Source organism: Rhododendron vialii, chromosome 4a, assembly GCF_030253575.1.
Source record: "Rhododendron vialii isolate Sample 1 chromosome 4a, ASM3025357v1".
In the NCBI taxonomy this organism is placed as follows: Eukaryota; Viridiplantae; Streptophyta; class Magnoliopsida; order Ericales; family Ericaceae; genus Rhododendron; species Rhododendron vialii.
Window position 1 is genome coordinate 32,164,689 of NC_080560.1, and position 27,966 is coordinate 32,192,654.

At 40.2% G+C, this 27,966-nt stretch overlaps 4 protein-coding genes across 7 annotated transcripts; 2 read left to right on the plus strand and 2 right to left on the minus strand.

The window, feature by feature from the left end:
• The first annotated feature begins 1,090 nt into the window (after nucleotides 1-1,090).
• LOC131322829 (uncharacterized) lies at nucleotides 1,091-10,999 on the plus strand. Its single transcript, XM_058354343.1, has 2 exons — nucleotides 1,091-1,887; nucleotides 10,584-10,999. Exons 1-2 carry the CDS (start codon nucleotides 1,226-1,228, stop codon nucleotides 10,588-10,590), a joined length of 669 nt encoding a protein of 222 aa, XP_058210326.1. The 5' UTR covers nucleotides 1,091-1,225; the 3' UTR covers nucleotides 10,591-10,999.
• LOC131322823 (uncharacterized) lies at nucleotides 2,623-6,547 on the minus strand. The gene is made up of 4 exons (XM_058354328.1): nucleotides 5,222-6,547; nucleotides 4,292-5,104; nucleotides 4,076-4,194; nucleotides 2,623-3,987 (listed from the first exon to the last, which is right to left on the minus strand). The coding sequence occupies exons 1-4, from the start codon at nucleotides 6,159-6,161 to the stop codon at nucleotides 3,559-3,561; spliced, it is 2,301 nt and encodes a 766-aa protein (XP_058210311.1). The 5' UTR covers nucleotides 6,162-6,547; the 3' UTR covers nucleotides 2,623-3,558.
• A 1,631-nt stretch (nucleotides 11,000-12,630) lies between the features above and the next one.
• LOC131322832 (histone H2A) lies at nucleotides 12,631-14,564 on the minus strand. The gene is made up of 2 exons (XM_058354348.1): nucleotides 14,206-14,564; nucleotides 12,631-13,118 (listed from the first exon to the last, which is right to left on the minus strand). The coding sequence occupies exons 1-2, from the start codon at nucleotides 14,413-14,415 to the stop codon at nucleotides 12,876-12,878; spliced, it is 453 nt and encodes a 150-aa protein (XP_058210331.1). The 5' UTR covers nucleotides 14,416-14,564; the 3' UTR covers nucleotides 12,631-12,875.
• A 1,956-nt stretch (nucleotides 14,565-16,520) lies between these two features.
• LOC131322828 (protein LEAD-SENSITIVE 1) lies at nucleotides 16,521-27,919 on the plus strand. 4 transcript variants are annotated; one of them, XM_058354339.1, is made up of 5 exons: nucleotides 16,521-16,620; nucleotides 16,736-16,781; nucleotides 17,028-17,133; nucleotides 17,230-17,303; nucleotides 27,090-27,919. In XM_058354339.1, exons 3-5 carry the CDS (start codon nucleotides 17,114-17,116, stop codon nucleotides 27,770-27,772), a joined length of 777 nt encoding a protein of 258 aa, XP_058210322.1. In that variant the 5' UTR covers nucleotides 16,521-16,620; nucleotides 16,736-16,781; nucleotides 17,028-17,113; the 3' UTR covers nucleotides 27,773-27,919. The 4 variants fall into 4 exon arrangements, with proteins under 4 accessions (XP_058210322.1, XP_058210324.1, XP_058210323.1 ...); XM_058354341.1 differs by having other exon boundaries at nucleotides 17,031-17,133; XM_058354340.1 differs by having other exon boundaries at nucleotides 16,534-16,620; nucleotides 16,986-17,133.
• Nucleotides 27,920-27,966: the final 47 nt, after the last annotated feature.

A 27,966-nucleotide genomic window follows, 5' to 3' on the forward strand; every position in this document is an offset into this window, starting at 1 on the left:
CATAATTAATTGTCATGACAAAAACTAAAATACGCACAGTTACCTGAGAGATCTTTTTCGACAGATTCTCTTACCCATCACCCAAATGGTTAGATTCTGCTAACTTCATGTGACAGCCTGTTGCTCCATTGTTTGTAGTAGTTTGTCACCATTTCTTGACTACATCGTCAGTAATAAAACGTCCACATTTTCCATTCATAGCCTCCAAGATTCCGTCCAACAAACAAGGCTAATTCAGTTTGTCAAGAGTGCTTACACGACAATAAAAAATAAATGATTCGAGTCTTTCCTTCGTTTGAAGACTCTCGTCACTTGGAGTTGTGCTCGTAATAGTAGACATATTACAATTTACAGTGCCTATGAAAAGTTAATGTTGATTTTTTACATGATTTTTGAATATCCAAATTGATGTAGTTGTCATGAGCTTATAAGAATTTTTTAGAAAAAACGATTCAACCATAGGTTACTCTACACACTAGGATTGAGGGTTTGTTTGGAACATATAAAATAAAATAAAATTTAAATTAATTTCTCCTCCATTATTTGTTTTGGAGAGAAAGAAAGGAGAAATAGCAAATTCAAGTATCATGCACAGCGAAATTTTCCTCACTTTTATCTTCTATATTTTCCTCTCATTTTCTAGCCTTTTACTGTACATTTTTCTTCTCATTTTCCCTTCGAGTCCTGCTACCGGTACAGATTTTTGTGCACAGATTGTGCACAGATTTCGTTGTGGGGCCCACCACGGGTCCCACACAAATTATCTAAGCCGTTCATTAAATGTAAAACATTTTTTCAAGGGTCCCCGTAAAAAATAAGCTCAATCCAATACCTATAGGTACTTCACCCAACCATCTAACTTTTCATTCAGATTTTCAGATAATGAAAAGTTATACGATTGGATCGAGCATCTATAGGTATCGGATTGAGATTATTTTTTACGGGGACCCTTGAAAAAATATTTTACATTTAATGAACGGCTTGGATAATTTGTGTGGGATCCGTAGTGGGCCCCACAACAAAATCTGTACACAATCTGTGCACAGATTGTATGTGTGTGTAGCATTTCTGTTTTCCCAAGTTCCAAACACAGTGTTAACCTCCATTTGGTCCAAGCATAAACCCATTCCCACCGCAAAACCCCTCTTGTCCCTCCCCCCCTGAACACCTCTCTCTCTCTCTCTCTCGCCAGATACAGTATTCGTCATCATCAATCCAACAAACCATGAGTTCATTCAGCAGCACCCCGAACTTCGACAACCTCCTCCTCCAAGCCCTAATGGGCCGCCTCCAAATCGGCCCACCACCAAACCACCTCCATTCCTCCTCCTCCCCACTCCTCAACCAAACCCTAGAAGACCTCCTCTTCGACGCCACCACCAACCACCTCTCCCTCTCGGACACCGACGATGACGACGACAAAACCGACGACCATCACTCCAACAGCAACAAAACCCAGCTAGCGAAAGAAGAATCCAAGCTCGAAAAGGACGTGATCAAGACCATCCTCAGCGGAGACATCGAAACCCTCAAACCCAACTCCGGCCAGGCCGTCGCGATCGGGGACCACCACATATGCGTCGGGTTCCACCGGGAGAGCGATTCGGATTACCGGGTGTGGGAGTGGCACGGGCACATAATGTTGTTTGATGAGGAAAACGGGTATACCCCTGAGTACATTTATGGGAATTACTTTGAGAGGATGCCTCGGGGTAAGGTGGTTGTTGGTGTGGAGAAAAGTGATGAGAGGGAAAAGAACGAGGAGAGTGAAAAGGGTGATGAGTGTGAAAAGGAAATGGGTAACTTGGGATTGAGGGAGTTGATTGGATCGGTCGATTCGGGAAGCGGGAGGATACTTCATCGGAATCTGAATGCTGGGTCTCCAAGGTTTGGATATACACCACCTTTCAGTTTTTGTTTAAGCTTTGTATTTATTGGTATTATTCTGTTTGCATTTCTTATAGTTTCTGGGTCTGTTGAATTGCTTTTTTGTTGTTGTCATGTGAGCAAGAACGGATATATTTCCGTGGTGTTTACATGTTTATTAACTCTGTTGTAAATGTTCAAGTGTATTGATTGGTTAGGCGGTTTTTTTGAATGTTAAGTAATATTGAGTTTTGGGGCACATTGTTCTTTGACATCAATAATGGCTTTTATGATTGTTCGATGTGGTTCTGTTTTCCTTGGTGTCCGGTGGTTTTCGTTGGGGGGGGGGGGGGGGGTGCGGTTTCTGGTGGTGGTGGGCTGCTTGCGGGGGAGGTGGTCAGTCCCGTGTGTTTGTGCGGTGGCTGTGGTGTTCTGCATGAGATTAGGGTTTTGGGTGTTTGGTCTAGGCCTGGCCTGTTTTGGGCTGGGCCTGGCCCGTTTTTCTTTTGAGCTGTATTTTCAAATTTAGGCTTTTAGGCCTTTGGGTATCCTAGGTTGTTTTCCTAGGCTGGGCTTCGGCCTTTGTGGTGTGGGCTTCGTCCTTATGGGTGTCCTCAGTTGGTTTCTTGTCAATCGGCGGTTTGGGTCTTGGACTAAGCACAGGATTATTCTTTGAATATGATGTTGACTCCTTGTTCCTATTGTCTTTGTAGCAACTTCAAAGATCAATGAAATTTTTTTGCCTTCCAAAAAAAAGTAAGTAAAAATAGTTTGTTTTTCTTCTTGATTTTATTTTTGCCCATAATTGTGTCTCTTCTTAATAGTAAATTTTAAGGTTGATGTGAGCAAGTTAAAGTTATGTTGGCTGATACTACCATTGAGGCCAGCAAGGTAAGCAATAATTATAATTGCATTTCTCTTGGTTAAGCCTCTGCTTACTTTCGTCAAGTTAGCATTTCTTATAATTTCAGGGTCTGTTGCATTACTTTCTTTGTTGCCATGTGAGAAGAATGCACTTATTTTTGCATTGCTACATGTTTATTACTCTGTTGTAAACGTTCACGAGTATTGATTGGTTACACGGTGTTTTGAATGTTGACTGATATCGAGTTTTGGGGCACATTGTGCTTTGATTTCGATAATGGCTTTTATGATGTTTGTGTTTTCGTAAGCAAAAGTGGTTAGTTTTTCTTCTTGATTCTGTTTCTGTGCGTGTGTGCCTCTCTTCGTCATAGAAAATTATGAGGTTAGTGTGAGCAAGTCCTAGTTATGTTGACTGAGACTACCATTGGCAGGCAAGGTAAGCAATAATTAGAATTGCATCTCTCTTGGTTAAGCCTATGCTTCAGTTTATACTTTCGTCGAATTGGGATCTCAGATAAGAATGGAAGCTCATGTTCTCCTATGCAGTGATTTAAATACGCGAGGCGTACGCGAGGCGACAAAGCCCTCATCGGAGCGAGGCGAGCGCCTCATTGAAGCGAGGCGAGCGTTTTAAAAAAAAAGTAATAGAAACTATATAAACGACCAATATTCACTCCTACCATTAAAACAAGAACAAACATCACCATATTGCATAATAACCAACAATCCAACATTCCAACTTACGAATTACTAATAAAATACGCTCATAAAATGTAACAAACTAACAATCCAGATATTCCAAACAAGACATCATCAGTCATCCTTTCATCACTCATCACCAATATCTTCATCTTCTTCATCATCATTTGACCGATATCCATCCACATCTTCCTCTTCTCCTTCATCTGAAACAGTGTCATCAAATTCTTCTTCTTCCCAATCATCTGCACAAAAACTTGATGCTTTTGAACGCTTCTTTGAACTTGTTGGTTTATGAGTTGACCTAGTTACTTTGCTAGGTTGTTCTACCCCACTAGCCTCCACAACAACATTCCAATCCAAATCTTCACCTTCAAATACAAGCTCATCTTCCAATTTCCCAATCAACCATTCATTGCTCTCATCAATGTTCTTCAAGGAAATCGGGTCAAATTTGCCGCGGTTCATATATCGATGCCTCAATGCTCTATTGTACTTAACAAACACCAAGTCGTTGAGGCGCTTTTGATCTAGCTTATTTCTTTTTTTGGTGTGAAGCTGCAAAATAAAGTTAAAAGGGATTTAAGTTCATATCACACGATTCACACCTTCAAAACGATTAGAAATCCCTTAATGTAATACTCACATGTTCGAACACACTCCAATTTCTCTCGCATCCGGATGAACTGCAAGTAAGGCTAAGGATCTTGACGGCAAATTTTTGCAATTCAGGAGTTTCACGACCAAATAACTTCCACCACTCAACTGCACATTATCCATTAGTTATATTGTCGCAAAGGATAAAGAATAAAGAGGTAGTATTTAAGGCTTTTAAGCACAAAGAGTAAAAAATTGTGATCACCTGGTGACCTTGTAACTCTTTGCCTAATTGCCATGTCTTTTTTGAAGATTCCCTCCTCCTCCTCATATAATGCTATCAGATGAAGAATTTCATCTTGCATCCTCTCAGTTGGTACCAGCCTTTCAATACAATCCACCAAACCCTTCCATACCTCTTTATCAGCTTTCATCCTTGCACCATCCTTGTAAAAAAATGCAGGGTTCAAATAGTAGCTTGCTGCATGCAAAGGTTGATGCAATTGCACTTCCCACCTCGCATCAATGATTTCAAACACAGTTTTATACTTGTCTTCGTCTCCGCCAAACGTGTTTATAATAGTTTCTTTGGCCCTATCCATGGCCTCGTAGATGTATCCCATTGCGGGTTTTTCTTCACCATCAACCAAACAAAGTACTTTAACAAGAGGACATGCAAATCTTAGGGCCAGCAAGACATTGTTCCAAAATGATGGCGACAACATTATTTCTGCTACCTTTTTACCATCCGCCTCCTTTGCCCACTTGCTTTTACTCCAAGCCTCTGATGTGAACATCTTTCTTAGGTTATTCTTTTGTTGATGAACCCTTTGTAAAGTCAAACAAGCTGTTGCAAAACGAGTCTTTGCTGGCTTAATCAATTCTTTTCTTTGGGTAAAGTGTCTCATCATGTTCAACAATGTCGAACGGTTATAGATATAACCGTGTACCTTGATTGCCCTTTCCCATGTCCTCTTCAAATATGGCAACTTAAAAATGTCTTCTAACATTAAATCCAAACAATGGGCAGCACATGGAGTCCAATACAAATGTGGTCTTTTTGCCATTAACAACTTCCCTATCATAAGTTAGAACAAGTACAATAAGATTCTAAGAGTAAGTAATAAAGTAAGAAATAATATATTTGAGACTTTGAGTAGTAACTAGTAAATAACATATGGCAATTCATTGTTACCTGCCATCTTATTGTATGCGGCACTATCCATGACAACTTGGACCACATTAGCTTCTCCGATTCGCTCCACATACTCGTTAAGCAACCTATACATGCTGTCCCCAGTTGTGGAACGACTCGATGCATCAACCGATTCAATAAACATGCTACCTTTAGGACAGTTAACCAAAAAATTTATCAATGACCTATTCTTTCGATCCGTCCATCCATCACACATAAGAGTGCATCCATTTTCCTCTCTCTCCTTCTTGTGGTCCTCCATTTGTTTGTTCACATTTTCCACCTCTTTTTTAAGAAGAGGGACACGCACTTGATAATAAGTCGGCGGTGCTAAACCAGGGCCATATTGCCCAATAGCCTCAATCATCGGTTCAAAGGACTCCACATTGACAACATTGAGAGGTATTCCAGCATCGTAAATCCACCTCGCAATAGCTTGATGAGCCCGCTCTTTCAATAACTTCTTTTGCGGTGTATTATCGTCAACTTTAGGTTGTTTACCACTTCTCCTATTCCCTACCTCGATCTCTAGGTCAGGGGTGATGTAAGCATCCATAGACCCTTTGGTCTTGGGCTTCTTAAGTTGGAACTTGGAGCCGGAGGTAGCAGTGGCAGCAGGCCTCTTAGGAGGGGGCTTCGATTGTACATAAAACTCATCCTCATCAATGTCCTCCTCATTGCCCATTTCATCAAAATCTGGAAGAGGAGTTATGCTAGACGCCGTCTCCTTTTTTTTACACATAAATGCCCTAATCTCCTCTTTAACTGGTTCTGGGCAATTAGAACATGAAGTCACATCAGGGTATCCTCCAGCAAGATGTAGCTTCACTCGGTAAACACTCCCAGTAACCACTTTGTTACAAAAATTACATGTGAACCTGAACTTATTATCTTCATGTCTCTTCGAATACTTCCAAGCAGGATCGGTTCTATTCGACATCTACAATATCTATACAAACAAAGGAGATAAAACATAATTCACAAAATGCAGAAACCGTAGAGTATAGAGATGGCAAATGCAGAAACTGTTCGGAAAAGAGATGGACCAAAACTGTAGAGTATATAGATTCATAGAATATACTATATTATATACACCCACTAACTGACTAACCAGTAAACTGTGAACACTGAACATGTAAAACACAAAAAAAAAACTCAGCAGTCAGTACACTCACGGACTGACCGACAAGAAGACATGCTGCACATGGTTTCTAAGAACGAGAGAGAGAGATCAGAACGGAGAGAGAGAGAGAGAGAGATCAGAACAGAGAGAGAGATCGATCAGAATAGAGAGGGAGAGAGGTCGATCAGAAGAGAGAAAGAGAGAGGGATCAATCGATCAGAAGAGAGAGAGAGAGAGAGCAGAGAGCTTACCTGGGTGTGTGTGGGCTTCGGATCACAGAGCAGAGAGAGTGGGCTTTGGATCGCAGAGGAGAGAGAGACAGAGGACTTCGGAGCTCAGAGGCAGAGAGGCGGCTTCGATCGATGTGGGTGTGTTACTTGTGTAAGTCTAATTTTGCCCTTTTATTATGTTTGTGACCTGGACGACGCCTAGGCGAGCTTTTTGTTCGCCTCACGCTTCGCGCCTAGGCGCCACGTCACCGCCTAGTCAGTCGCTTCTTCCATTCTCGCCTCGCCTTGTCGCTCGCCTCGCCTAGGCGCGATTTTTTAATCACTGCTACTATGTTAGTGGTTTCTTACTGGCTGAAATATGACCCAAATGACCTGACTTAACTAAAAGTTTTGGACGTTCACTAGACAGATGTCCTAATCTAGAATGCCAAAGATAAAACGGAGATGACTTATGATCTAAACAAAAAGATGACGCAGCAGTGGAAGAAGGTTTTATTGGGAGATGCAAGTGCTCCAAAAGATAGAGATCACCAACTCTATGGCTTGCCCCAATCTGCTTCTTAGAATCCCGATCCTACACAACAAAACCAGAGGAAGACAAAACAACATCAAAACCAGAGTCGGATAATTGGCTGATTGAAAGTAGGCTTAAAGACACCTGAGGAACATAAAAGACATTAGGAATAGACAGTGAAGGTGCAGTAAAAGATAGAATGGAATCAATAGAAGCAACATGCATGGGAGAACCATTGGCTGTGGCAATACTAATAGGAAAAACAGGTGGCACACAATTACTAAGAAGAGACATATCAGGAGTCATATGATGAGAAGAGCCAGAATCAAAGATCCAAGTGGTGGGTTGGATACCTGCGGTGGGAAAACCACGCAAACTTGAGTGAGTGATAGTCATGGTAGAAGCTTGGGGGGAACCCCCTCGAATGGCTTCCATGTAAGCCTGAAACTACTGAAATTGCTCATAATCAAATTCTGAAGGTGCACTACTGGAGGCCGGTGCTGCCAAGGTTGTAGGAGGGCGAGAATACTGTTGTGGTGCTCGAGACTGATGAGGGGCGTGAGAACCAGTCGACTGAGTAACATTTCGTCTCTTTGGCTTGGGACGGTTAGGGCATTGATGCTTCTAATGACCCTTATGATGGCAATAGTTACACTCATCTTTAGGAATTTGAGGCCTTGGCTTGGCCGCAAATTGGACAGGATGAGATGCTGGAGTGGGCGAGTGATGTGCCGGATATTGGCCAGATGGAGCAAATGGAGCAGCAAAGACAGACTGTGAGGGAGGTGCAAGATTAGGTACTTTGAACCGCGTTTCCTCAGCGATAAGCTCATGAACAGCACCATCTACTGAGGGCAATGGAGACCGATGCAAGATAGCCCCACGAAGAGGCTCAAACTGAGTCCGAAGCGCCATGAGAAACTGAACAAGTCGTAGCTCCTCACGAAATCAGAGTACCAATCTGCCTTAGACTGGTTCGTCGGAGTTGTAACAGAGGTCGCCGGAGCTATTACAGTGCCGGCAAGTGCTGCTGGAGGTTGTCGGAGTGTGGGTAGGTTACCGGCGGTTGGAAAGGGATGGGTGTCAATTGCTGTGGATATTTTTTGTGATTTGGGTTGCTGAAAAACAGAGAGAGAGGAAACGATAGTAGCTGACAGAGGGAGAGAGATCTGAGGATAGAAGACTGATTGGAAAACAGGTCAGGGTTTCGGAACCCACTTTGATACCATGTTAGATTTCTTAGAGGGTTCCAACCTAAAACCAATTGGCAATAGGTGGAGTAGCCTCTAGAATTTATTAACCAAGCTTGGGTGACTTAGATGAGTGATGTGGGACAAGTCTAACAGTTTCCCCTTATTAGTAGTTGGGGCATACATGCCCAAGTTGAATGTGAAAATTTGTGAAAGGATGGTAACTTCTTTGCTATGATGAAATGACATTATACCAATAAAAGGAATCATTACACAAGAGTAATAGTATATTTGGTATCAAGGATGGTAACTTCTTGCTCTCCCTCAGTGTCGGCTCAAACATAAAGCCACCCAAGCGGTGACCTCATGCCGCCACCATAAATATCCTAGCATTACGAATAATACCCCCAATAAGGCACAATCTTAATTTGAGGTCAAGTATTTATTTGGGCCTAAACAGAGGCTCATTCTAGTTTCTAAATAATTACCCTATTTATGACTTCAAATTCAAAGATAAATTATTTATTTGTTATCTGTGAAAGCCCATATGGATGTTAGAGCCTAATTCCTACGGTCACATTCTTAAATGGATCCCTTTATTAAAGATGTTTGCAAAGCTTGAATACAAGAGCTTAAATTGTATTTTCATATCGCGTGCAAGATAGAATATCAGGAAACAGACGTTTGCACAAAAAAGAAAGAGAGAAAGGAAAGCCTCTTGTAGAATTTTCAGCTTTTCACTTTAGGCCTCGAATGAGCTAGGGGGCCTAGGGCGAGCCCCATTATCCTCGAGTTAGTTTGTGGACAAATGAAAGAGTCGTATGGATTTTCTTGTGTTGGATATTAATGAACATACCACGTTGTGGTGGATTGAAGTCTTGTGGTAATCTTTGCAGATTTGTTTAGCTTATAGCAAGAACTTCTCAATTCCTCTTATGCATGGTAACTTGGTAACCATAGAGCTGTTTTAAAAGTGAGCTCTAATCCTGCGAGAGATTCTCTTGGAAACATTTTAAAGTGTGTAGAAACATGATCCTGAACTGAACATGTGGATCCATTAGAAACCTTGCTGGTCATACTCTTCGAGTCCAAGTTGTTTATCATGATTTTGTCTATATTTGAGAATTGAGAAGGCTCTTGCGAAATGGTTATTCCCAATTTGGAAGTCATTTGTGCTTCATTAGGCTAGTTTGTAAGATTGTGAACCATAAGATATGAATTTTCACTTCTTCAAATTGACCGCCTTTTTGCTTCCTACGAGAGGAAGTGGATATCATGGTGAACTTCGGGAGATTGATGGTTGAGAGTCATATGTGATTGGCTCCTTTTTCATCACCAAACTAGCTATAAGACTTTCTGTATTTGAAAAGTAGTTCAGATGCATTCTAGATGTAATCAAGTATTGTTTTATGCATTTGTCTATCTCTCTGATAATCTTGGATATACTTGGTTTGGCAATTGGCACTGCGTAAGCGGTTTCTTTTTGTTAACCTCTTAATGGAAACATGGTCTCTGACGAAGATAGAAACTGGATTCAACATGTTACTGGAGTGTACAACCTAGATAGAGATGGGGCGTTCATGAAAGATCTTGTTCCCTCTGTAGCATTCAGTCTTGTCCTTAAAGTAAGATGCGACTGACATTGGGAAGTATCTTGGTTATTTCTTTGACCAAATTAGTGTTTTCGCCTACAAATCAATGAAATCAATGACATGAGCTGAAACCACAAGATAATCTTCAGAAGGTCAGGTCTATTTTAGGATATTGAGATGTGTCCAAAAGTTAGATATGAGTAGGGGGAAATGTCATGAACACACACTTGTAGTGTAGAATAATTCTTGAATCATATATTGTAGTTATTAAGAAATGTCATCGAAATCAAATGGAGATAAGATGAGTATTTTTCTGTTTCTCATTCTTGTGAAAGTTTAAAATTTTTTCTTTTCTAGCTAATCTGTGTTTATTCTGTTTCCTAATATGATAAAAATTGTAGAATTCTGTTGTCTAAATTGAGTGCGATCGTCAATAACATATCCCATATTGTCCCACAACTTTCCCAAGCATCGGATCGGTTATCCGATACATGTACTTCTCTACATTTGGAAGAGTCCAACACGATACTTAAATGAGTATTGGAGTCTCCTTGTACTTGCTTATCAACCTATACTACATTCTAAAAATGTAGATGCTTGAATATTTGTGAAAGATTTTATATTGTAGCTGTACTAATTTTCACCGAGCCACGTCCATTTTCTTAAGCATCTTTTTTTGCTTGTTTCGTGGTCTTTCCTTTTGAAATCCCCAGGGTTTAGTCGAGGTTTGGTGCGAGTCAAGCAAAGAAGCCCTGATATCAAAGAGGAAGGCAGCACAGAGATTTTGGTTTACAGTGCCTTCTTTTCTTGAGCATCTTTCGGCAGTTTGAAGGGTTCTGTTGGCATCCCTTAGTTGTTTTTGCTATTTCAGAATAAGCTGAATGATAAAGAAGTCAAGGAAAACAGAGACCTTGCCAGAATTGAAGTTTTTGGTTGCGTTTTTGGTTTCTTCTATTTTTTTCAAATGAAGCATCAGAATATCCATTCTACTTGTCCGGATGATTTTAGTAGAAATGTGTTATGGATTTGACTTCATGACCGATAAGATTTTACTATTTTTAGTGTTGAAATGGTATATGTGTGAGGCTCCAAAATTTCAGCTGATGAAGCCCCATCTGCATTTGTTGTCCGACTCTCTCTCTCTCTCTCTCTCTCTCTCTCTCTCTCTCTCTCTCTCTCTCTCTCTCTCTCCATGACTCTCCATGACCTGATAGGAGTACTATTTTTTTAGTGTTGAGATGGTAAATCTGTGAGGCTCCAAAATATCAGCTGATGAAGCCCCATCTGTATTTGTTGTTCGACTCTCTCTCTCTCTCTCTAAGATTGTTCCATTTTATCGGATGTCCCCCGAAGTGGACTCTTAAAATTATAAAATGTCATGTTCTTTGATGTCGAACCCGAGCAGCCCCTGTAGAGCAATGGTGAAAGATGCGGAAGTCGGAACTTCCTCCTATCTCACGTTTACAGTCGAGCTAAACTATGCGCAGACCACTTGGCCGGGCATAGCATGGTGATGGATCTGCTTGAGATGATTTGGTTGTTTGTAATTTGAACTCTTATCTATGTTTTTATTTCCGAAGCTCCTGAAAATGCACAAAAGCCGAAGTTTTCTTCTACACTATTTATAAGAAGAATAAAATTAGGCACGCAAGGGAAAAATTAAATGAAAAAAACAGAGTCTGTTCTTATGTTCTGAATTTCTTTTGCAAAACATTTTCCAGTGTATTCATTTGGCTGACATGTCGGGAAAAATATGTTTTTGATAAAAAATTAAAGTTTACTCAAGAGTACTACAGGGTGGAAAGATGAGTAGTTACAGTTTCACAAATGGTTTTCTGGAAAAGTATATGTTCTCTTGAAAATTATTCTGAACACAAACAATGTCCTACCGGAATGCCAAGCCGCTGGCATCTTCAGCGCCCGAAATGATCTTACAATTCTGGGGAGAATTCGCAAAATTACCCCTCTAGCAAAGGCAGCTTGAGCTTCGTGCATGAGAGGGGAAATAAGATGGGTGCGACCAAGATCTAGCCTGCTATTGTTGGAATATGGCTCTTTGCAGTAGTCAGTAGCTATTAGCTTTAGTTGGCCTCGCTCTGTCCATTTACGTACTCCAAGCCCTCAACCTTGTTTCTTCTTCTTCTTCTTCAAACAACGATAGAGCCTTGGAGGTGTGAAAGAAACTTGTGTTGCTGTCCCCACATTGGAGCTCTCTCGCACACGATGCACCACAAAAGCTCTTCTTGTTTGAGAGTTTGATTGCGTTTACGTTGTTGATTTACAATAGACAAAGCTGATAAGCGTTTTGTAAGTTTCACAGATATTAAGGAAACTAAATATATTTAGCAAACAACTCACTTTTAAAGCAAATTCTTCCCAAGTCTCTACACAAGGTTATGAATATGAATATGATCAGACCCCGTGCAGTGCATGCATTTCCTTAACTACCCAACGAAGTCAAAACAATCCGGGATATGATCAATTAAATCCAGCATAAAAACATTCTCCGGCTTGTGCTGGCAATCACGAACATCAAAACTCATTTGGATTAGGTACTACTCTTTCTAATACTGTTTGATAATTGTACACAGATTTACATACAATGACATTCTCAGATGCTCCAAATGCATGAGCAGTTAGTTCGTCATAAATAAGTTTTCAAACTTGAACAGCCTTCAAACTTTTTCCTCGGTTAAATCCACGTAAAACAAGTATTCAAGCTACTCATAAGGTTCAAAAGAAGAAAACAAAACAACCAAATAAATCAGCACCAGAGAGCCAAATCCTCTTAAAGAGAACACAGCAGATACACAAACACCAATCCGTTCAGTTGACAACTGAGATTTGAAACAATCAATTTCAAGAATCATTTCCAACACGAGAGTACAATTTTTTCCTGACAACATGAACTCTCCTACACAAGACAACATAAATGAAACTTACTTACAACAAGAAAAAGAGACCAATCTAAAAATTAGATAAGGTTTCCTATGCACTCTGAGAAGTTAAGCTTTCTTCGGCGACTTGGTGGCCTTGGATGGAGACTTAGACTCCTTTGCCGCTGCTTTCTCATTCTTCTTGGGGAGAAGAACAGGGTTTATGTTGGGAAGCACCCCTCCATGAGCGATTGTCACGCCAGCAAGCAGCTTTCCAAGTTCCTCATCGTTCCTAATAGCCAGAAGCAAGTGTCTGGGTACAATCCTGTTCTTCTTGTTGTCTCTTGCAGCATTCCCAGCCAATTCCAAAACCTAACACAATTGAGCACACACAACATCTAAGCAATCGCCATAGGATACGCAATCCACTACAAGGGATGTGTTGCTTGACTGATCAAAAAAACAAGGGACGTGCAGCTTCATTGCCAAATCATATAGGGAAAAAAAAGGAGACCAATCCCAGCTAAATATCAATGGTAGAATTGTTAAAACGCTCCTGGAATAGCAGGAGCTTGAAACAAATTTTATCTTAACACATTATTTGGTTCCATGATTTGTTGCGGGAAAGGAAAACAAAGTGAGAGAAGCCAAATTCTCTGGTTTTACTTTTATGTTGTTTGAGCTTGAAATAGAGTGAATAATCATGGCTCAAAGCCAATGTTCTAAAACAAGGAATTAATCAGCAATGAATTGCTGCGGAGCCTATCGGATTAGGTCTGACTAATTAGGTCTGACTAACACTTAATCGCCGATTACTAATTAATATACACTAATTAATCGCCAATTAATTCAATTAATCACTCGAAGGTGGCCGACCACCTGACCAACACCTAACGACTTTTAGAACATGGCTCAAATACATGGATTTCTGCTTTGGTAACTCTTATGGAGTAACTAATCCCATTTTAACTGATCCATCTTAAGAAAATCATAATTTCTAAATAGCATTAGAGCATATTTCACAGCAGTTTTTTTTTTTATTTTTTTATAATTTATTTCTAAACAAGAGAAGCAATCATAAAAAGCATTTGAACTAGGCCTCAGGTTTTGAAAGACAATTTTTGTTTTTATGGTCAGCATAGAACTTGTAGAGTGTCGCATCTTTTTAATTTCTCTCCAAAAATCACTTTACTTTAGATCATTTATTTCGGCGAAACAGAACATATTGCGCCCTAGAAAAAAGGGGCAGCACTACCAGATCTAATCGTACAGTACCAAAAGCTCATATAAAAAACAGCAACAACCATACTCACAGTCAACTTCAATTCAATTCAATCCAAACAAATACTAGAAAAAAAACCCAACAATTCAACACCAGACTCAAATCACATTAACATAAACGCAAGACCAAAACCAGCAAATAAACCCTAAAAAATTTGGAGAGAGAGAGAGAGTAAACCTCAGCAGCGAGATACTCAAGCACGGCGGCGAGGTAAACCGGAGCACCGGTCCCGACACGCTGAGCGTAACGGCCTTTCTTCAAGTACCGGCCGATCCTCCCGACCGGAAACTGCAAACCGGCTTTGACGGAACGGGAAACCGGCTTCTTCTTCGGGCCGCCGCCCCTTCTTCCTGCCGCACCCTTCTTGGCCTTTCCACCAGTCTCCATTTTTCCTAAGGGTTTCGGCCAGAAAACGATTTTCTCGGGCAACAAACAGCCGAGTCACGGGCCTTTCTATTTTTGTCCGAGTGAAGGAGGGGATTGAGCGCGTGAGGGTCAGATAAATACTGGCACATCTGGTTTGGCTGTGGACGGGGATCGTGTGTGGTTGTGGCCCTTGGATTGGAATATCATCGACGGTTGCGGGTGAATCAACTTCGATCCTTGTGCTATGAGATTGACCAATAAGGAATTGACACGCTACTTGAATTAAAATAAATAAATTCAGCTTGAACCTTGTGGTTTGGCTTATGTGCGGCTTGACCCTCCCACGTTCGATTATCAGCATATAACCACCATGTGATTGTTGGACCAAAGTGCACCGTCAACATCTGTTAAACAGAACTTGTAAATGACCTTAATGTCCTTGTCTTCTTCCTCTCACACATAGAGATACGCCCATACACATAAAGACACATACCTATGTATACAATATCTACAATCTAGAAATAACAAAAGTTTGATTTCTCTCTCTCTCTATCTTACTCTTTCTAAAAAAATAATCGACGTTTCCGATAAGGGGAGGCGGCGCTGCCTGCCCCTCTCCTCCTCTGTCTATGCCCCCTTTCCTTTCTCTCATTTTAGTTTTCCTCAATTGCGTTCCTTTTTCTCTCCTTTTTTTTCTTTTTCAAAACAATCGGCATAAGCATCGAGTTGGTCGGCGACGACGACAATGGTGGACGGTGCTAGCGTTAAGAATCTCAATGGTCGCTATCCCCAAGTAGTTTTTGGAGGTCAAAATAACATGCTTCACAACAGCATCTGTTGGGGTTTCAGTCGCCAAACGAAATCGGAGGTCTAGTATGGTTCTTCTCCCTTGGTTTTGTGGTTGAAGCAGTGAAATAGATCGATAACAACAACTTCAACCACAAAAACAAGATCGAGATCAATCGATACTAAAATCAGAACCGTGAACCACTATTCAACAACAAAAGCAATCACAAAAATAGAACAAGATCAACTAAACTGAAACGTACGCACCTTGGATGAACATGAAAATCAGTCGATCGCACAGATCACAAAGAGAAACATTCACAAACTTAGGAGTCGATTTGCAGAGAGCACTAAAAGCAGAAAACACAAATAGAAACAGAAACGGAAAACGAAGAGTAGTCGATCACAATCACCGTCGAGCGGCAATGAAGGGTGGGAACTCGGCTATGGTGGTAACGGCCAAGGACGACGACGAGTTTGTGGATACAGATCGACGGCGGCCACGGAAGACAAAGAGTTTATGGACGGTGGAGAGAGAGAGAGAGAGATTGGATACAGATCGACGGCGGCCACGGAAAACAAAGAGTTTATGGACGACGGAGAGAGAGAGAGAGAGAGAGAGTCCAAATTTAGAAATATTTATAGGAATTCTCTTTTTATGAGTGGTTATATTGAATGTGTATTTTTGTCATAGGAATTATTTATTAGGTGAGCGGACTAGAGGGGTTAGAAACTTAAGAAGTGGATTAGTGGGGTTAGAAACATACTATAGTGAACCTCTCAAAAATTCTCTCTTGAAAAAATAGTTTTTCCAAAAAAATAACATTTCTTTGTATAAAAACATTAAAAAAACAAATTTTGAGGGAAAAAAGTTTTTTTTAGTAAAATATTTTTTTAAAAAACATTGTTGAAAAAAAAAATCATTTAAATAGGTTTTCAAGAGTCTCCGTAAAAAATAAATTCATTTCGATATCAGTAAGGGTCAGTTATTCAATTTTATCTTATAAAATTTGACAAGGACCAACTGAACGAACCGATCAAGTACTTACTGATATCCACATGAGTTGATTTTTTACCAGAACCCTTAAAAATACGTTTTAAACGAATTGAAAGGTTTCGATTATTTGCATGGAACTCGAAAATGAATCCCACGAAAAACTTGTGTCAACTTCTGTGTGAGACCGACCTCAAACAAGTTAAAGTGCGGATGTCCAGCCACAGCGGTTAGATCTCATCCAACGGCTCTGATTTTAAAAGCCAATTCGCGGGTCGAAAAGACCCAAGTCGGGTCAAGTGGTTGCGGGTCAAGAACACGCGGGTTATAACCTCCCACTTTCCCTTCCTCGTTCAAACGAAGAGAGAGAGAGAGAAGAGGGGCGACAGTAACGATTCTAACGAAGAAGAAGAAGAAGAGCACTCCAACGGAAATCAGAACTCCAGGTGTGTGTATATATATATATATCTCTCTCTCTCTCTCGCTCGCGCGCGCGTTCTTTATCTCGATCTCTCTCGTTCCAGAAACCCTAACCCTTCGATTTTTCCCTTTTGTAACTAGGGCTTGATTACAGAAGATTAGGGCTCGATTAGGGCTCGATTTGAAGGTACATCTCTCTCTCTTTTCGAATCTGTATAGTTTTTTTCTTTCGAGTTAGGGTTCGTAGAATTTGGGGAAACTCCTTGATTACAGCCAACGTGTACGTGTAGGTTTTTTTGTCTATTGTTTCTTCTATTGATATTATTACCTATTCCGGTTTCTCATTCTATTGCTGAATTGGTTCTTCCACATTGGTAATCTTTTGATCTAGCGGTTTCATTTCCCCACTTGCTTGTCCGAATCTCCCTTTCAGCAGGAGAGAATACCCGTCCGTCGGAGGAACTCTTTGTACGTTTTGGAGAGAGAGAGAAAGAGGAGAGAGAAGAAAGTTGATAGAAAATGGGACTTCTCTCTAACAGGTATGGTTTCGATGGATTTTCAATTCCGGCAACCCAATTACAACTCTTTTCTTCGGTTCCATCTACTCATTAATAAATGAATGGGAAATGAAACAGAGTTGATAGGGATAGCCTCAAACCAGGCGATCACATCTATTCCTGGAGGTCTGCCTATATCTACGCCCATCATGGTTTCTCTCTCTCTCTCCGTCTATATGTTATTTACTTGTATCTGTTATGAATGCATGTTGTGGTATTGATATAAGGCTTCGTTTGTTTTGATGTAAAATGTTTTTTTAGAAAACAAACTTCAAACTTTTATTTTATTTTCTTGTGTTTGGTTGGCACATGAAAAATATTTTCAGAAAGAGAGGATAAGATGGTGGAATTCAATTCCAGAGAGAGAGAGAGAGAGAGAGAGAGAGAGATCTGAGAATAAGAGAATTAAACATGGGTCTAGACTGGCGATCGAGAAAACTAAGCAGTGAAAATTGTAGTAGAAGGGGTTCATTTCGGAAAATAACTTATGAAAGATTTTAGGGTAAGTCATTTTCATCCAATTAATTAAAATGTTTTTCTCATTTTTTATACAACCAAACACTCGAAAATAGGTAAAACATTTTACCGGAAAACATTTCACGTCCAAACAAACAGAGCTATAATATACATACGGTCATTCTCATACATACCCCTGAACTCACACACACACACACCCACCCCTTGTTAGCTTGATCCTGTTGTTAATCCTCTAAATTGTTGATATGGCTTTAGGGATTTTACTTTTAACATGCTTGTCCCATTTTGTTTGTGTTGTCTGTTCCAAGTCACCTGCCCCCTTATTTCTGTGTGATTCTTGTGTTGTTGGAGCTTCTGACATCCTAGGTGCAGTATCGGATTTGAGATTGGGCATTTGCCTTTTGGGTTTTTCGGAATTAACCAAGGCAAATAGGGGTTTGTGGCTTCCAGCGAAGTTGTGCTGCTGAGGCAATAGAATCTGATGCAGCCAAATTGTGCTGTTGGGTTTGCAAATGGCTACATAATGAGAAATTATAAACTTCTACAATCATTTTTCCAAATGCAAGCTACGGACTACATTCTCGCTTGCTAGGGTGCTTGGTTAATGAATTAGCATGCAAGAGAGAACTAGGGTGCATATTTCGTGTGAATGAGAGAGTAAAGAAGTCCGAGAAAGACAAGCAATTGTATACCCCTATATATGACGTAATGATGATAGTTTTGCTGGGACAAGTAGGTAACATCTGAATGTCCAGATTTAAAATTGGGAATCATTTAGTTCCACGGTGTGAGGGTTTTACTATTCTTTTACTTTTTTATGAATGAAAAGTAATTTCATGGATTGGGTATCATTAGTTTTTGTGGGCAGGCAATGCTGTGGTGCAATTCAACTTTAGGAAACTTGGGGTGTCGCTGCCTACAATACAAATAACGAATCATGGTGGTTTTGGGTAAGAACCAAGAATATTATTTGGCTTATTTGCGCAAAAAAAGAGGAGGGAAAAACAAGAGGCTGAAGAGGTGCTTGAACCTCGCAAGAGTTAGGTTGTATTGTACGACCACAACTCGAACTACAATGGCCACAACCTTTCCAACGCTAAGTTAAATCAACTCTATTTAATCAAAACAAAGTAGTGCTTTACTCTCCGAAAGCTGAGCTGAGCCGAGCCTCGCATTGAGGGTAGAGTATGTCAAAATGCTTCAAGCTTTTGAAGTAGTTCGTTACTCTCCATAAGTGTATCCCTTTCTTTCGGGCATTTGTACAAGGTATGCCTTTGTGTATTGTTATGCATTTCATGAAAAGTGTGCAATTTTAATGAACACATGATCTATAGATATTTCCAAACTTTCTCCCTCTCTATCATGTCGATCATTATAGGAAGTGATATGGTACCTATTTAGTAGCTGATAAAGTATACTACCCGAGAGAGAGAGAGAGAGAGAGAGAGAGAGAGAGAGAGAGAGAGAGAGAGAGAGAGAGAGAGGTGACCAAAGTCACCGTTGGCCCAGTGTTGTAGGTATGTTTTCCATTATAAAAATGGTGTACTATTAGAGGTGAGAGATAGACATAAGTCACATAGCCTATGTCACATTGACTCGGTGCAGATTTTGGGTGCGGGTCTTTAAGTATCGGGTTCATATAATTTTCATTTCAAAGATACAAGGCATGCCGCCATATCTAAAATTCTTGGTTATTGTTTTTAGTTTCTAGCTTAAATGGTGTTCACTAGTTGTCTTAGACCCTTTCATGCATATTATAGGAGTTTTATGCGTAGCTCTTGAATAATTTAAATCAGAAAATATTCTTACTAAGTCATTGGCTTACATGTGTGGCACTGGTACTTTGTATAATTTTAAGGATCCATATAGCATAGGAAATAACTTTGATTTTAGAACGAATATGCTTTAATTACATACTCGTCTTATATATAAGTGGGTGGGGGTGTGTGTGTGTGTGTGTGTGTGGGGGGGGGGGGGGGGGGGGGGGTGTGGTGTTACGTGTGTGTTTCTAGGTTTAGAAGAGCTATGTGTAGATACCCTAATTTGGCTCGACAGATATTTTGGGTCCCACCTTGGGACAATCCCACTGATGGGCAGGTTTTCAGTAGTTGTGGTTGGCTTCATGTAAGCCATGAGGAGCTTTGTGTGTCTTTGTAGTACATTAGAAAGCCCAATCCAGAGTCAAAAAGCCCAAAAGGCTGAAATCCAGTTTCCAAGGCAAATCTTTCTGCTTGCGGACATCTTTCTATCGGCCGCCAGTTCAATTTTCCCCCAGAGGAATCTTTTTAGTTCAAATCTCTCAGTGAGTTTTCTCGGCCTGTAGATCTTTCCACCAGCTACCAAATTGATTTCCCAGGAATTCTGGAACATTCTTTGAGTGTTTGATATGAACTCAAACTCTTCGCATCAATCGGCTGACTTGGTGGGCACGATTAGGGTTCTCATAGAGATAGAGATTGAACCCTAATGTACCATATTTATCTCGCAATTTAATTGGCTGTGATTATCCTCCCAAAGCCTATAAATACAAGACCTTTTCGTCTTACCTCCTTCTCCAATACTCTGCCAAATTCATCTATCATACTCCCTCTGCAAAAACCCTAATCACCCGTGAGTAGCCGCATCCAAGAGAGAGAACCCCCAAAGAACCCACCTAGTTCTTAGGGTTTTGTGAACCAATCACAACAATCAACCTCAAATCCGAGCAAAGGGATCAAGGTGGGAAGGCCACGGGACTTCGGTTTATTTAATTTCTGTCTCGTTCTTATTTTAATCTTGTTTCTGCACTTTTGTATTTTTTGTTCTGGCATGAGGAAGAATACTGGCCGGCACTTCGATGTGCCGGCCGATACATTAAACCAGCATGATCTGCTGGCCGACAGACCCGCTGGGACAGTTTGCTAGTTTGTTGTTTTTTGTTTGCTTTGGATGGTGTCACCCTCCCCTATCCCATGTGGTTTATTTACTATCGTGATCACCATATTAGTTGTTTAATGGCTTAATAATTAATTAATTTTGCGGAATCAAATAAAACAATGGAAGGCTTCATGTTGAACGAGTGCGGGCCAGCTTTTTTGGCTGGACGGAGAGGGGTGCCTAACACCTTCCCTTCACCGTACATTTGACTTTCAAGTCCAGAATATCTGTTTGGTTTCTTGGTTCCTAAAACTAAGTGGCGACTCTAAACAAGCACGCTCATTACTGTCCGGGGTGTCCACAGTTTTGGCGCATTCAATCTAGCAAAGTAGTCTTGCTCATCCGCCCATCACTGTGTGGAGACGCCTCTCAAAGGGGGTGTCAACACTATTATAAGTTTTATCAACTATTAAAAGTTTCCTCTCTATTGAGATGGATGTGTGGTAAGATTTTCAAAGCAATAATGCCAGGGTCACTCCTCTCCATCACTCCCCCAACCGCTCCTGCTGTGTTGGCGCCTACTCAGCCTAGTAAAAAAAAGAAGAAAAAACTAAAATCAAAATCAAAGACGTTTAGTTCTGTTCTAAAACGAAGAAGAGAGAGAGAGAGAGAGAGAGAGAGAGAGAGAGAGAGAGAGAGAGAGAGAGAGAGAGAGAGAGAGACGAGGAGGAGGAGGAGGAGCGACCAGACCAGCTAGACCATGACCGCTACCATCACCAGCCAACGACCCCCACCACCATTAGCGCTTTCCCTACTTTTAGAATCGACCAGTTCCCCTTCCAAACTACCAAAAACTAGCAAAATTCCCCTTCTTTTTCTCATTCCCATTGATCATATTGCTCCATTTGATCAAATCAAAGACCTTTCTCAAAGCCCTTTATACAAAAATGCATATTCGATTTTCCATACAAAACCCACAAACCCATTTCTTGTTTTCCACTCAAACCCCAAATTTCTCAACCCATGCACCTTCAAAATCCTATCTCAGGCCTCAAATTCATTGAGTTGCAAAATGGGTGATACCTGGCGGCCTCTGGCGGTGCCAATTCCTAACCCAGAGACGGCTGGCCGGGCCGAGTTGTATAGAGCACTTGAAGCTTCAGTTGGGTCTGCATTCAGTTCTGACCCATTAGCACCAAACCCAAACCCTTTGATTATAGTGATCAGTGGGCCAAGTGGCGTGGGGAAAGACGCAGTGATAAAGAGGGTGAGGGAAGTTAGAGAGCGGTATCACTTTGTGGTGACGGCGACGAGCTAGGCAAAGAGGGAAGGGGAAGTGGAAGGGAAGGATTATTGAACATCTTTGATTTTGCTTTTGATTTTAGTTTTTTTTTTTTATTCCCTCCGTCCCAATTTAAATGTCCCCTTCCGTGCATTTTTTTAAAATTAATACGTAGAAGTATATTTTTAAGGGTTTGAAAATGCACGGAAAACCGTAGGGGACATTTAAATTGAGACAGAGGAAGCACTTAATTTGGTTTAAAAAAATAAAAAAATAATATATAGAAGTATATTTTTTGGGGATTTGTGTAACACCCCGTCCCACATCGGAAGTCTACATAGATGATCTTGGGCATATAATAAACCTTGTGGGCTACTACTAGTACCTTGTGCTTAAGCTTTTGGGTCATGTGGTGTGGCTTGTGGATTAAAATCAAGGTATTGGGTCAGTAGTCTGCATGGGACGTTGCAGTTTGAAAATGCACGGAAAACCGTAGGGGACATTTAAATTGGAACGGAGGGAGTAATTGGGCTGAGCTGGAGCCAGCTTAGGAGGAGTGGTTGGGGGAGTGGTGGAGAGGAGTGACCCTAGCATTATTGTTTTCTTTTTTGAATGGCAAAAGAAAAAATTTCATTTATCTTTGAAAAAAGATACAAAGTATTGGGCAAAGGAGACGGCATTGTATTCCTAACAAAGCTAAGAATATTCCTAACAAAGCTAAGAATAATCCTTTGCCCAGTCTTAGACGCAATCCCTCGATTGGTAAGGAACCAACCAAAGACCACACCTAAGGGCCGAAGCCCACACCTAATGGTCGAAGCCCAAGCACCTAACTGGTCCAAGCCTAAACCCATGGAAGCCAAAAACCCTAACCCTATCCATTGTCTGCAGCCACCATTGGAGCCGAAATGCTGCCACCTCCATCCATGGACACCGATTATAGCAGCAACAACACGCTGACCACACCACTCCCTTCCGCCAAGAAACCAAGCATATTGTTTTCGAAGAGAATTGTAAACGAAAGTCTTCGTGGAATGGTAGGGTTAACACCGGTAAAAGATACCACAAAATAAATTACGTGGTTTGGACATGTCTGTTGTTGATGCGTTAGTTAGGAGTAGTGATATGGTTATAGTAGATGGTACCACTAAGGGTTGGAGTAGACCTTGTTCCAATGGTTCTAGGTTTTTTGGATTTCATGGAACACGGCGACAGAGCTCATTTGAGAAAACCGATTCATGTAGGTGACCCAAATTAATTGGAACTAAGGCTCAATTTTGGTTTGGTTTGGTATGTTTCTCTATTTTTTTAGTTTATAAATAATTTTTGTAGTTCACTTAAACTTAAAATTAAAAGTCTTACTTGTCAAGAGGGATAAAACGCCTTGCAATGTGCATTCACCTTTAGAAACACCCCTCTTTACATTTACATTTAAAGGAAGGAAAGCCAAAGCAAGCCGAGTTTAGAGCAACCGTGATATCACTCTCAGTTTCTTCCAAGGGATCAGAAATAGGAATCACTTATTGCTAAATGAAGCTCAGGCAGTATGATCTATTAGAGAATTGCTTGGGTTATGGAATTTTGGCCAGAGGAAGAAGGCATGATCAAAATTATGGAGAAAGATTAAAGGAGATTGTGACAGATAAGTTTAGTGGAAGATGGGATCAAGCTAAAAACTGTATTTTATTAGGAGTAAAGAGATGGAAGTGCTGTTGGTAACGGACTTAGCATTCATGTGGAATGCTAGGGGTCTTGGGAAGAGGAAAGATTAAAAGATATTTAAAACAGTTTATCTGTGAAGCAACTTTTTCCTTGCTGAGTCTAGTGTGCCTATGGCTAATGTGTGACAGGATTTCATTCCTTTAGCTTAGCCTATTCTTTCTGGTCTCTCTTATTTTGTTTCTCTGTTAAGCCTATGTTGCATGGATTTATGTATGAATGTTTTGGGTGCGGCTATATGTCTATGTAGCAGATTCATCAAATTTTCATATCAAGGATATACAAGAACGCGTGGATATTTGAAATTCTTAATATTATTTTGTTGATTCAAAACCGATGTTTACTACTTGTCTTAGACCTCTTTTCATGCATATTGTAGGAGTTTGATGCATAGCTCATGAAAAAAATGAGTTAGAACATATGCTTGCTAGGTTATTGACTTATTGTACAACTAAACATGACCAGCCCAGATCCATACCTTTGTTCAAGTGTCGAGTGTCCAACATGGGTATGGTATACATTCTGAAGGATCACTGGAACATAGCTCTTGATCAATTCACTTTGTTTGTTGATAAAAGACGCGCTTCGGCCATGTGTCAGTCTATCAAACGTGCTTGAATGCATGTCCAATTCATAAGTATTATTCTTTCAGTTGGAGACTTTGGGGACACGATAGATACGTTGGGGCCATGATAGGACATGTTAGGGTCTCGTTAGGAAGTCACAAGGCAATTTTAAAAGTTGGGCCAGAGTTGAAATTTTCATTGATGCAATTCATGAATATGGATGACTATTGATTTGTGACTTAATGAAGTTAATGTAATTTGTATTCTCCTATTCCTAAGACAACAGAAATAAAGTTTTTTATTTTTATATGACTTTATTAGAGACACTTATAGAATATGCACTTCGTAGTTTTATGTTCAAAGTGTCCCCAATGTTCTTGTCCTTGTTATTGAAAAATGATGTCCAAGTGTCACGTTGTGACTGTGTACCTTGTCTTATCTGTGCATCTTAGCCGCTGCCTAATCAAGATTCAAGAGATCAATGTGGACTTGATTGGGTGCCCATTAGAGGATGCCATTCCTAGACCCCATGCATGGGAAAGGAAAACCAGATTTGGGACCAGACGAAAAACCATCTTCTTTCAGATGTTTAAATTTAAGCCTTTTTAGGTATTCTAAATTCCCTAGTTCTTTTTTTGGGTAGCGTCTCCAGCAAGATTGTTGATACTTAATTGGGGAAACTTGACGCTGAATTCTTTACTGTTATCGGAACCATGTAATCATTACACAAACTTAAGCTGCTGGCCTCGCTGTGTCTGTGCAGTAAATTAAATTTTGGGACTGGATGCTAAAGTTTCCATTTCATTTTGAAGGGACCTTGTGATTTTTATCTGGGAAGTGTTGTTTACTCTTTTTTGTAGCGAATACCACACAAAAATATGAGTTGTGATTTATAAATTATAAATGTAGTTGTAGTGTACCACAACTCGCTTATGTGTTGGCTTCTATTTCCTTGTCGGTTCTTTTTTTAGTTTTAATAGCTTTGGGCAAGTACTCCGCACGTGCTTGATACTAGTCACGATATATTACTAGAATTATGGTTTAAATGCAGATATTGCGGATTCAATTGTGTTAAAAACTTATCACCATGTTTGGTTATAAACACGGTCAATTCGCTCAATCAGTGTGACATTCATCATATTTTTCACTTTTCTTTTACCCGTAAACGTGATAAATATTGTTGCTTCTATTTTCTCCATTTCTAATCTCGGTCACCTCAAATAGTTGTGTAGTTTTTCATGTTGCATCTCAATTTAAACATGGAGTCCCACTAGTCAGGACTCATATTTTAGTACATTCAATCTGTATCATTATCAATGTAACATCAGGTTTTTTTTTATAGTGACTATCCAACTAAATTTTTTGGGCACAATATTGCTATACTAAATTCTAGATTGAATATTAAGTTTAATTATGTTGGACCCACAAAGATTGACTATTGTATGCTAACTAAATGCATTGGATGCCATTAAGGATAACTCTAAGAGCATAATAGTCTTTTCATCTCTATGTAGGAGAAACCATCAGCTCGCTCTTTTATATTTGGTTGTAGATTTTTTTATGCAAATACATGTATTCTGCGTGTCCTTGTCATTTCTCTGTGCCGTGTTTGTTTTTGTGCTTAGTTTTTCTTATTTTTAATTTTCTGGAACCTTGTCTTATAGATCAATTGATAAAGGACTATATTCAGTGCACTTTGTTGCTCTGTTCTGCCCATAAAGCACGATGTGAAAAGTCTTTCTAATTAGTTTCCAAAATTAGGTCAGATGAATGAACAAGCTCTTCCCCAAGCCTTCTAAAACTCCATTTACTACTCTAAGGGAAATTTGGAGTAAAAGGGGTCAAAATTAAGTATATGCAATAATATTGGTGTCTAGTTTCTACATAATGCTGGACATGCATTATGTTTTGGTAACTTCCCTCGAATCACTAGCAGGTCAGTGAACTACTAGTTCAACAAGATATTATATACATCATTTTGACCAATAATGTGCTACTTTTGCATAGCTATAATTATGTGCTACTTTTGCATAGCTATACTTCCTATTCCCATTGTGTGACTGTCAGTTTTGTTTATACCATTGTGCACATCTGTGAAGATTGATTCTTAGATAAGATGCAAAGACGAAAGATGATAAGAATGAGATATCTTGATATAGTTTTCACATCAGGATAAAATTATATTCTGAGAATTGATGTAGTGCTTCCCTTCAAATCTAGTGGTGCTTAACCTTCTTTCATGATCTGCTTTGATACTTCATTTGTAGTCCTTAGATTTACGTATCTACATCAAGTGGTTGACTGCTGGGCTATTTAAACATGCGGAGTAGAATATGTAGCGCCATTATAGGGCTTATTATTATTATTTTTTGATAACTCAGGTGTCCGGGCCAGCTCTCGCGCACCTCGACTAATCCTGGGGGACCAATCCCATCACCCACTTGTGGGGTTTCAATTAAAGTTAGAGCAAAGCTCTGTATGGACTGGCTCCAAAGAAGTTGATAGCACCTAAGAGGGGTTTCGAACCTGAGACCTTAGGAGGGAGCAAAATCCTTAAGTCCCAAGCCTTGACCACTAGGCCAACCCCTTGGGGTTTTATAGGGTTTCTTGTTGAGAATACTTGCTCGTCTTTACCAATCAAAGATAAAGGAAAGTCACGTGAAACTCAAGTGGTATGTAGGTGTTCTAACTGTAACATAGTCATTTGGGTCCTCATTCTATTCCGGATTATTCTTGATAGATACTTCCTTGTATTAGACATATCTGGAGAGATTAATTTAGGAAAATGATATTGACACTCCAAAAATTGATGGAGGCACTCCAAAAAACAAAGGAAAGTGACTTTGGAATTACACTGGTTATGGAGTGCCAATATCATTTACCTTAATTTACTCTATTGTTTGTTGATTCTGTCATGATAATTGTGTCATTGATTTTGGTTTCATTCTCTCGCTATCTAGATTAAATTAGATTGTGATGATAATGCTAGCCATATGACAACTATTCATTGCTTCATCCTTTAATATATACAAACGCAGGCATATACGTTGGCGATAATAAAGTCATTCATTTCACAAGACATGGGCAAGAATTTGGAACGGGGACATTTCTAGATATCCTTTTGGTAAGCTCAGAGCCTGCCCGATCTCAAGTCCCCTGTTCCACGTGCACCCCACCAGAAGAAGCTCACGGTGTTGTCTCCTCATGCTTGAACTGTTTCCTTTTGGGCGGCGTGCTTTACCGCTTCGAGTATTCTGTGAGTCCCACTCTCTTTCTTGCAAAAGCACGCGGTGGAACTTGCACTCTAGCAGTTTCTGATCCCCCTGATATCGTGGTCCATAGGGCAAACCACCTCCTTAACAATGGGTTTGGGTGCTATAATGTATTTAAGAACAACTGTGAAGACTTTGCAATTTACTGCAAGACAGGACTATTGGTTCTCGACCAAAATACAATGGGGCAGAGTGGGCAGGCAGTTTCCATAATTGGTGGGCCCCTTGCGGCAGTTTTTTCTACGCCTTTACGTCTTGTAACCACAAATGTCTATGGTATGGCAGCGACTGCTGTTGGAGTGTATTGTGCAAGCCGCTATGCTGCTGACATAGGCATGCGAAGGGATGTGGTGAAAATGTCTGTGGAGAATCTGACAACAAGGTTAGCTGCGGGTACTCTTCAGGTTGTTGATTCGAGTCTTCCTGTTGTGCTTCCCCCTACCCGTTAATACATGTTGGTTCTGTTACATCTATATCCATTACAATGCCTATACTTTGCGATCTTGATGTTTGTATAACAATATGTGATAACTTGTTGATCTGAAACATGGAAATGTTCAGTACCATTTAAGTTTATTGGTGATGGACCTGTTTCATGGGTGTCTTTATGTTCTTTGTTTGTTATTTTCTGTGTCTCATCAGT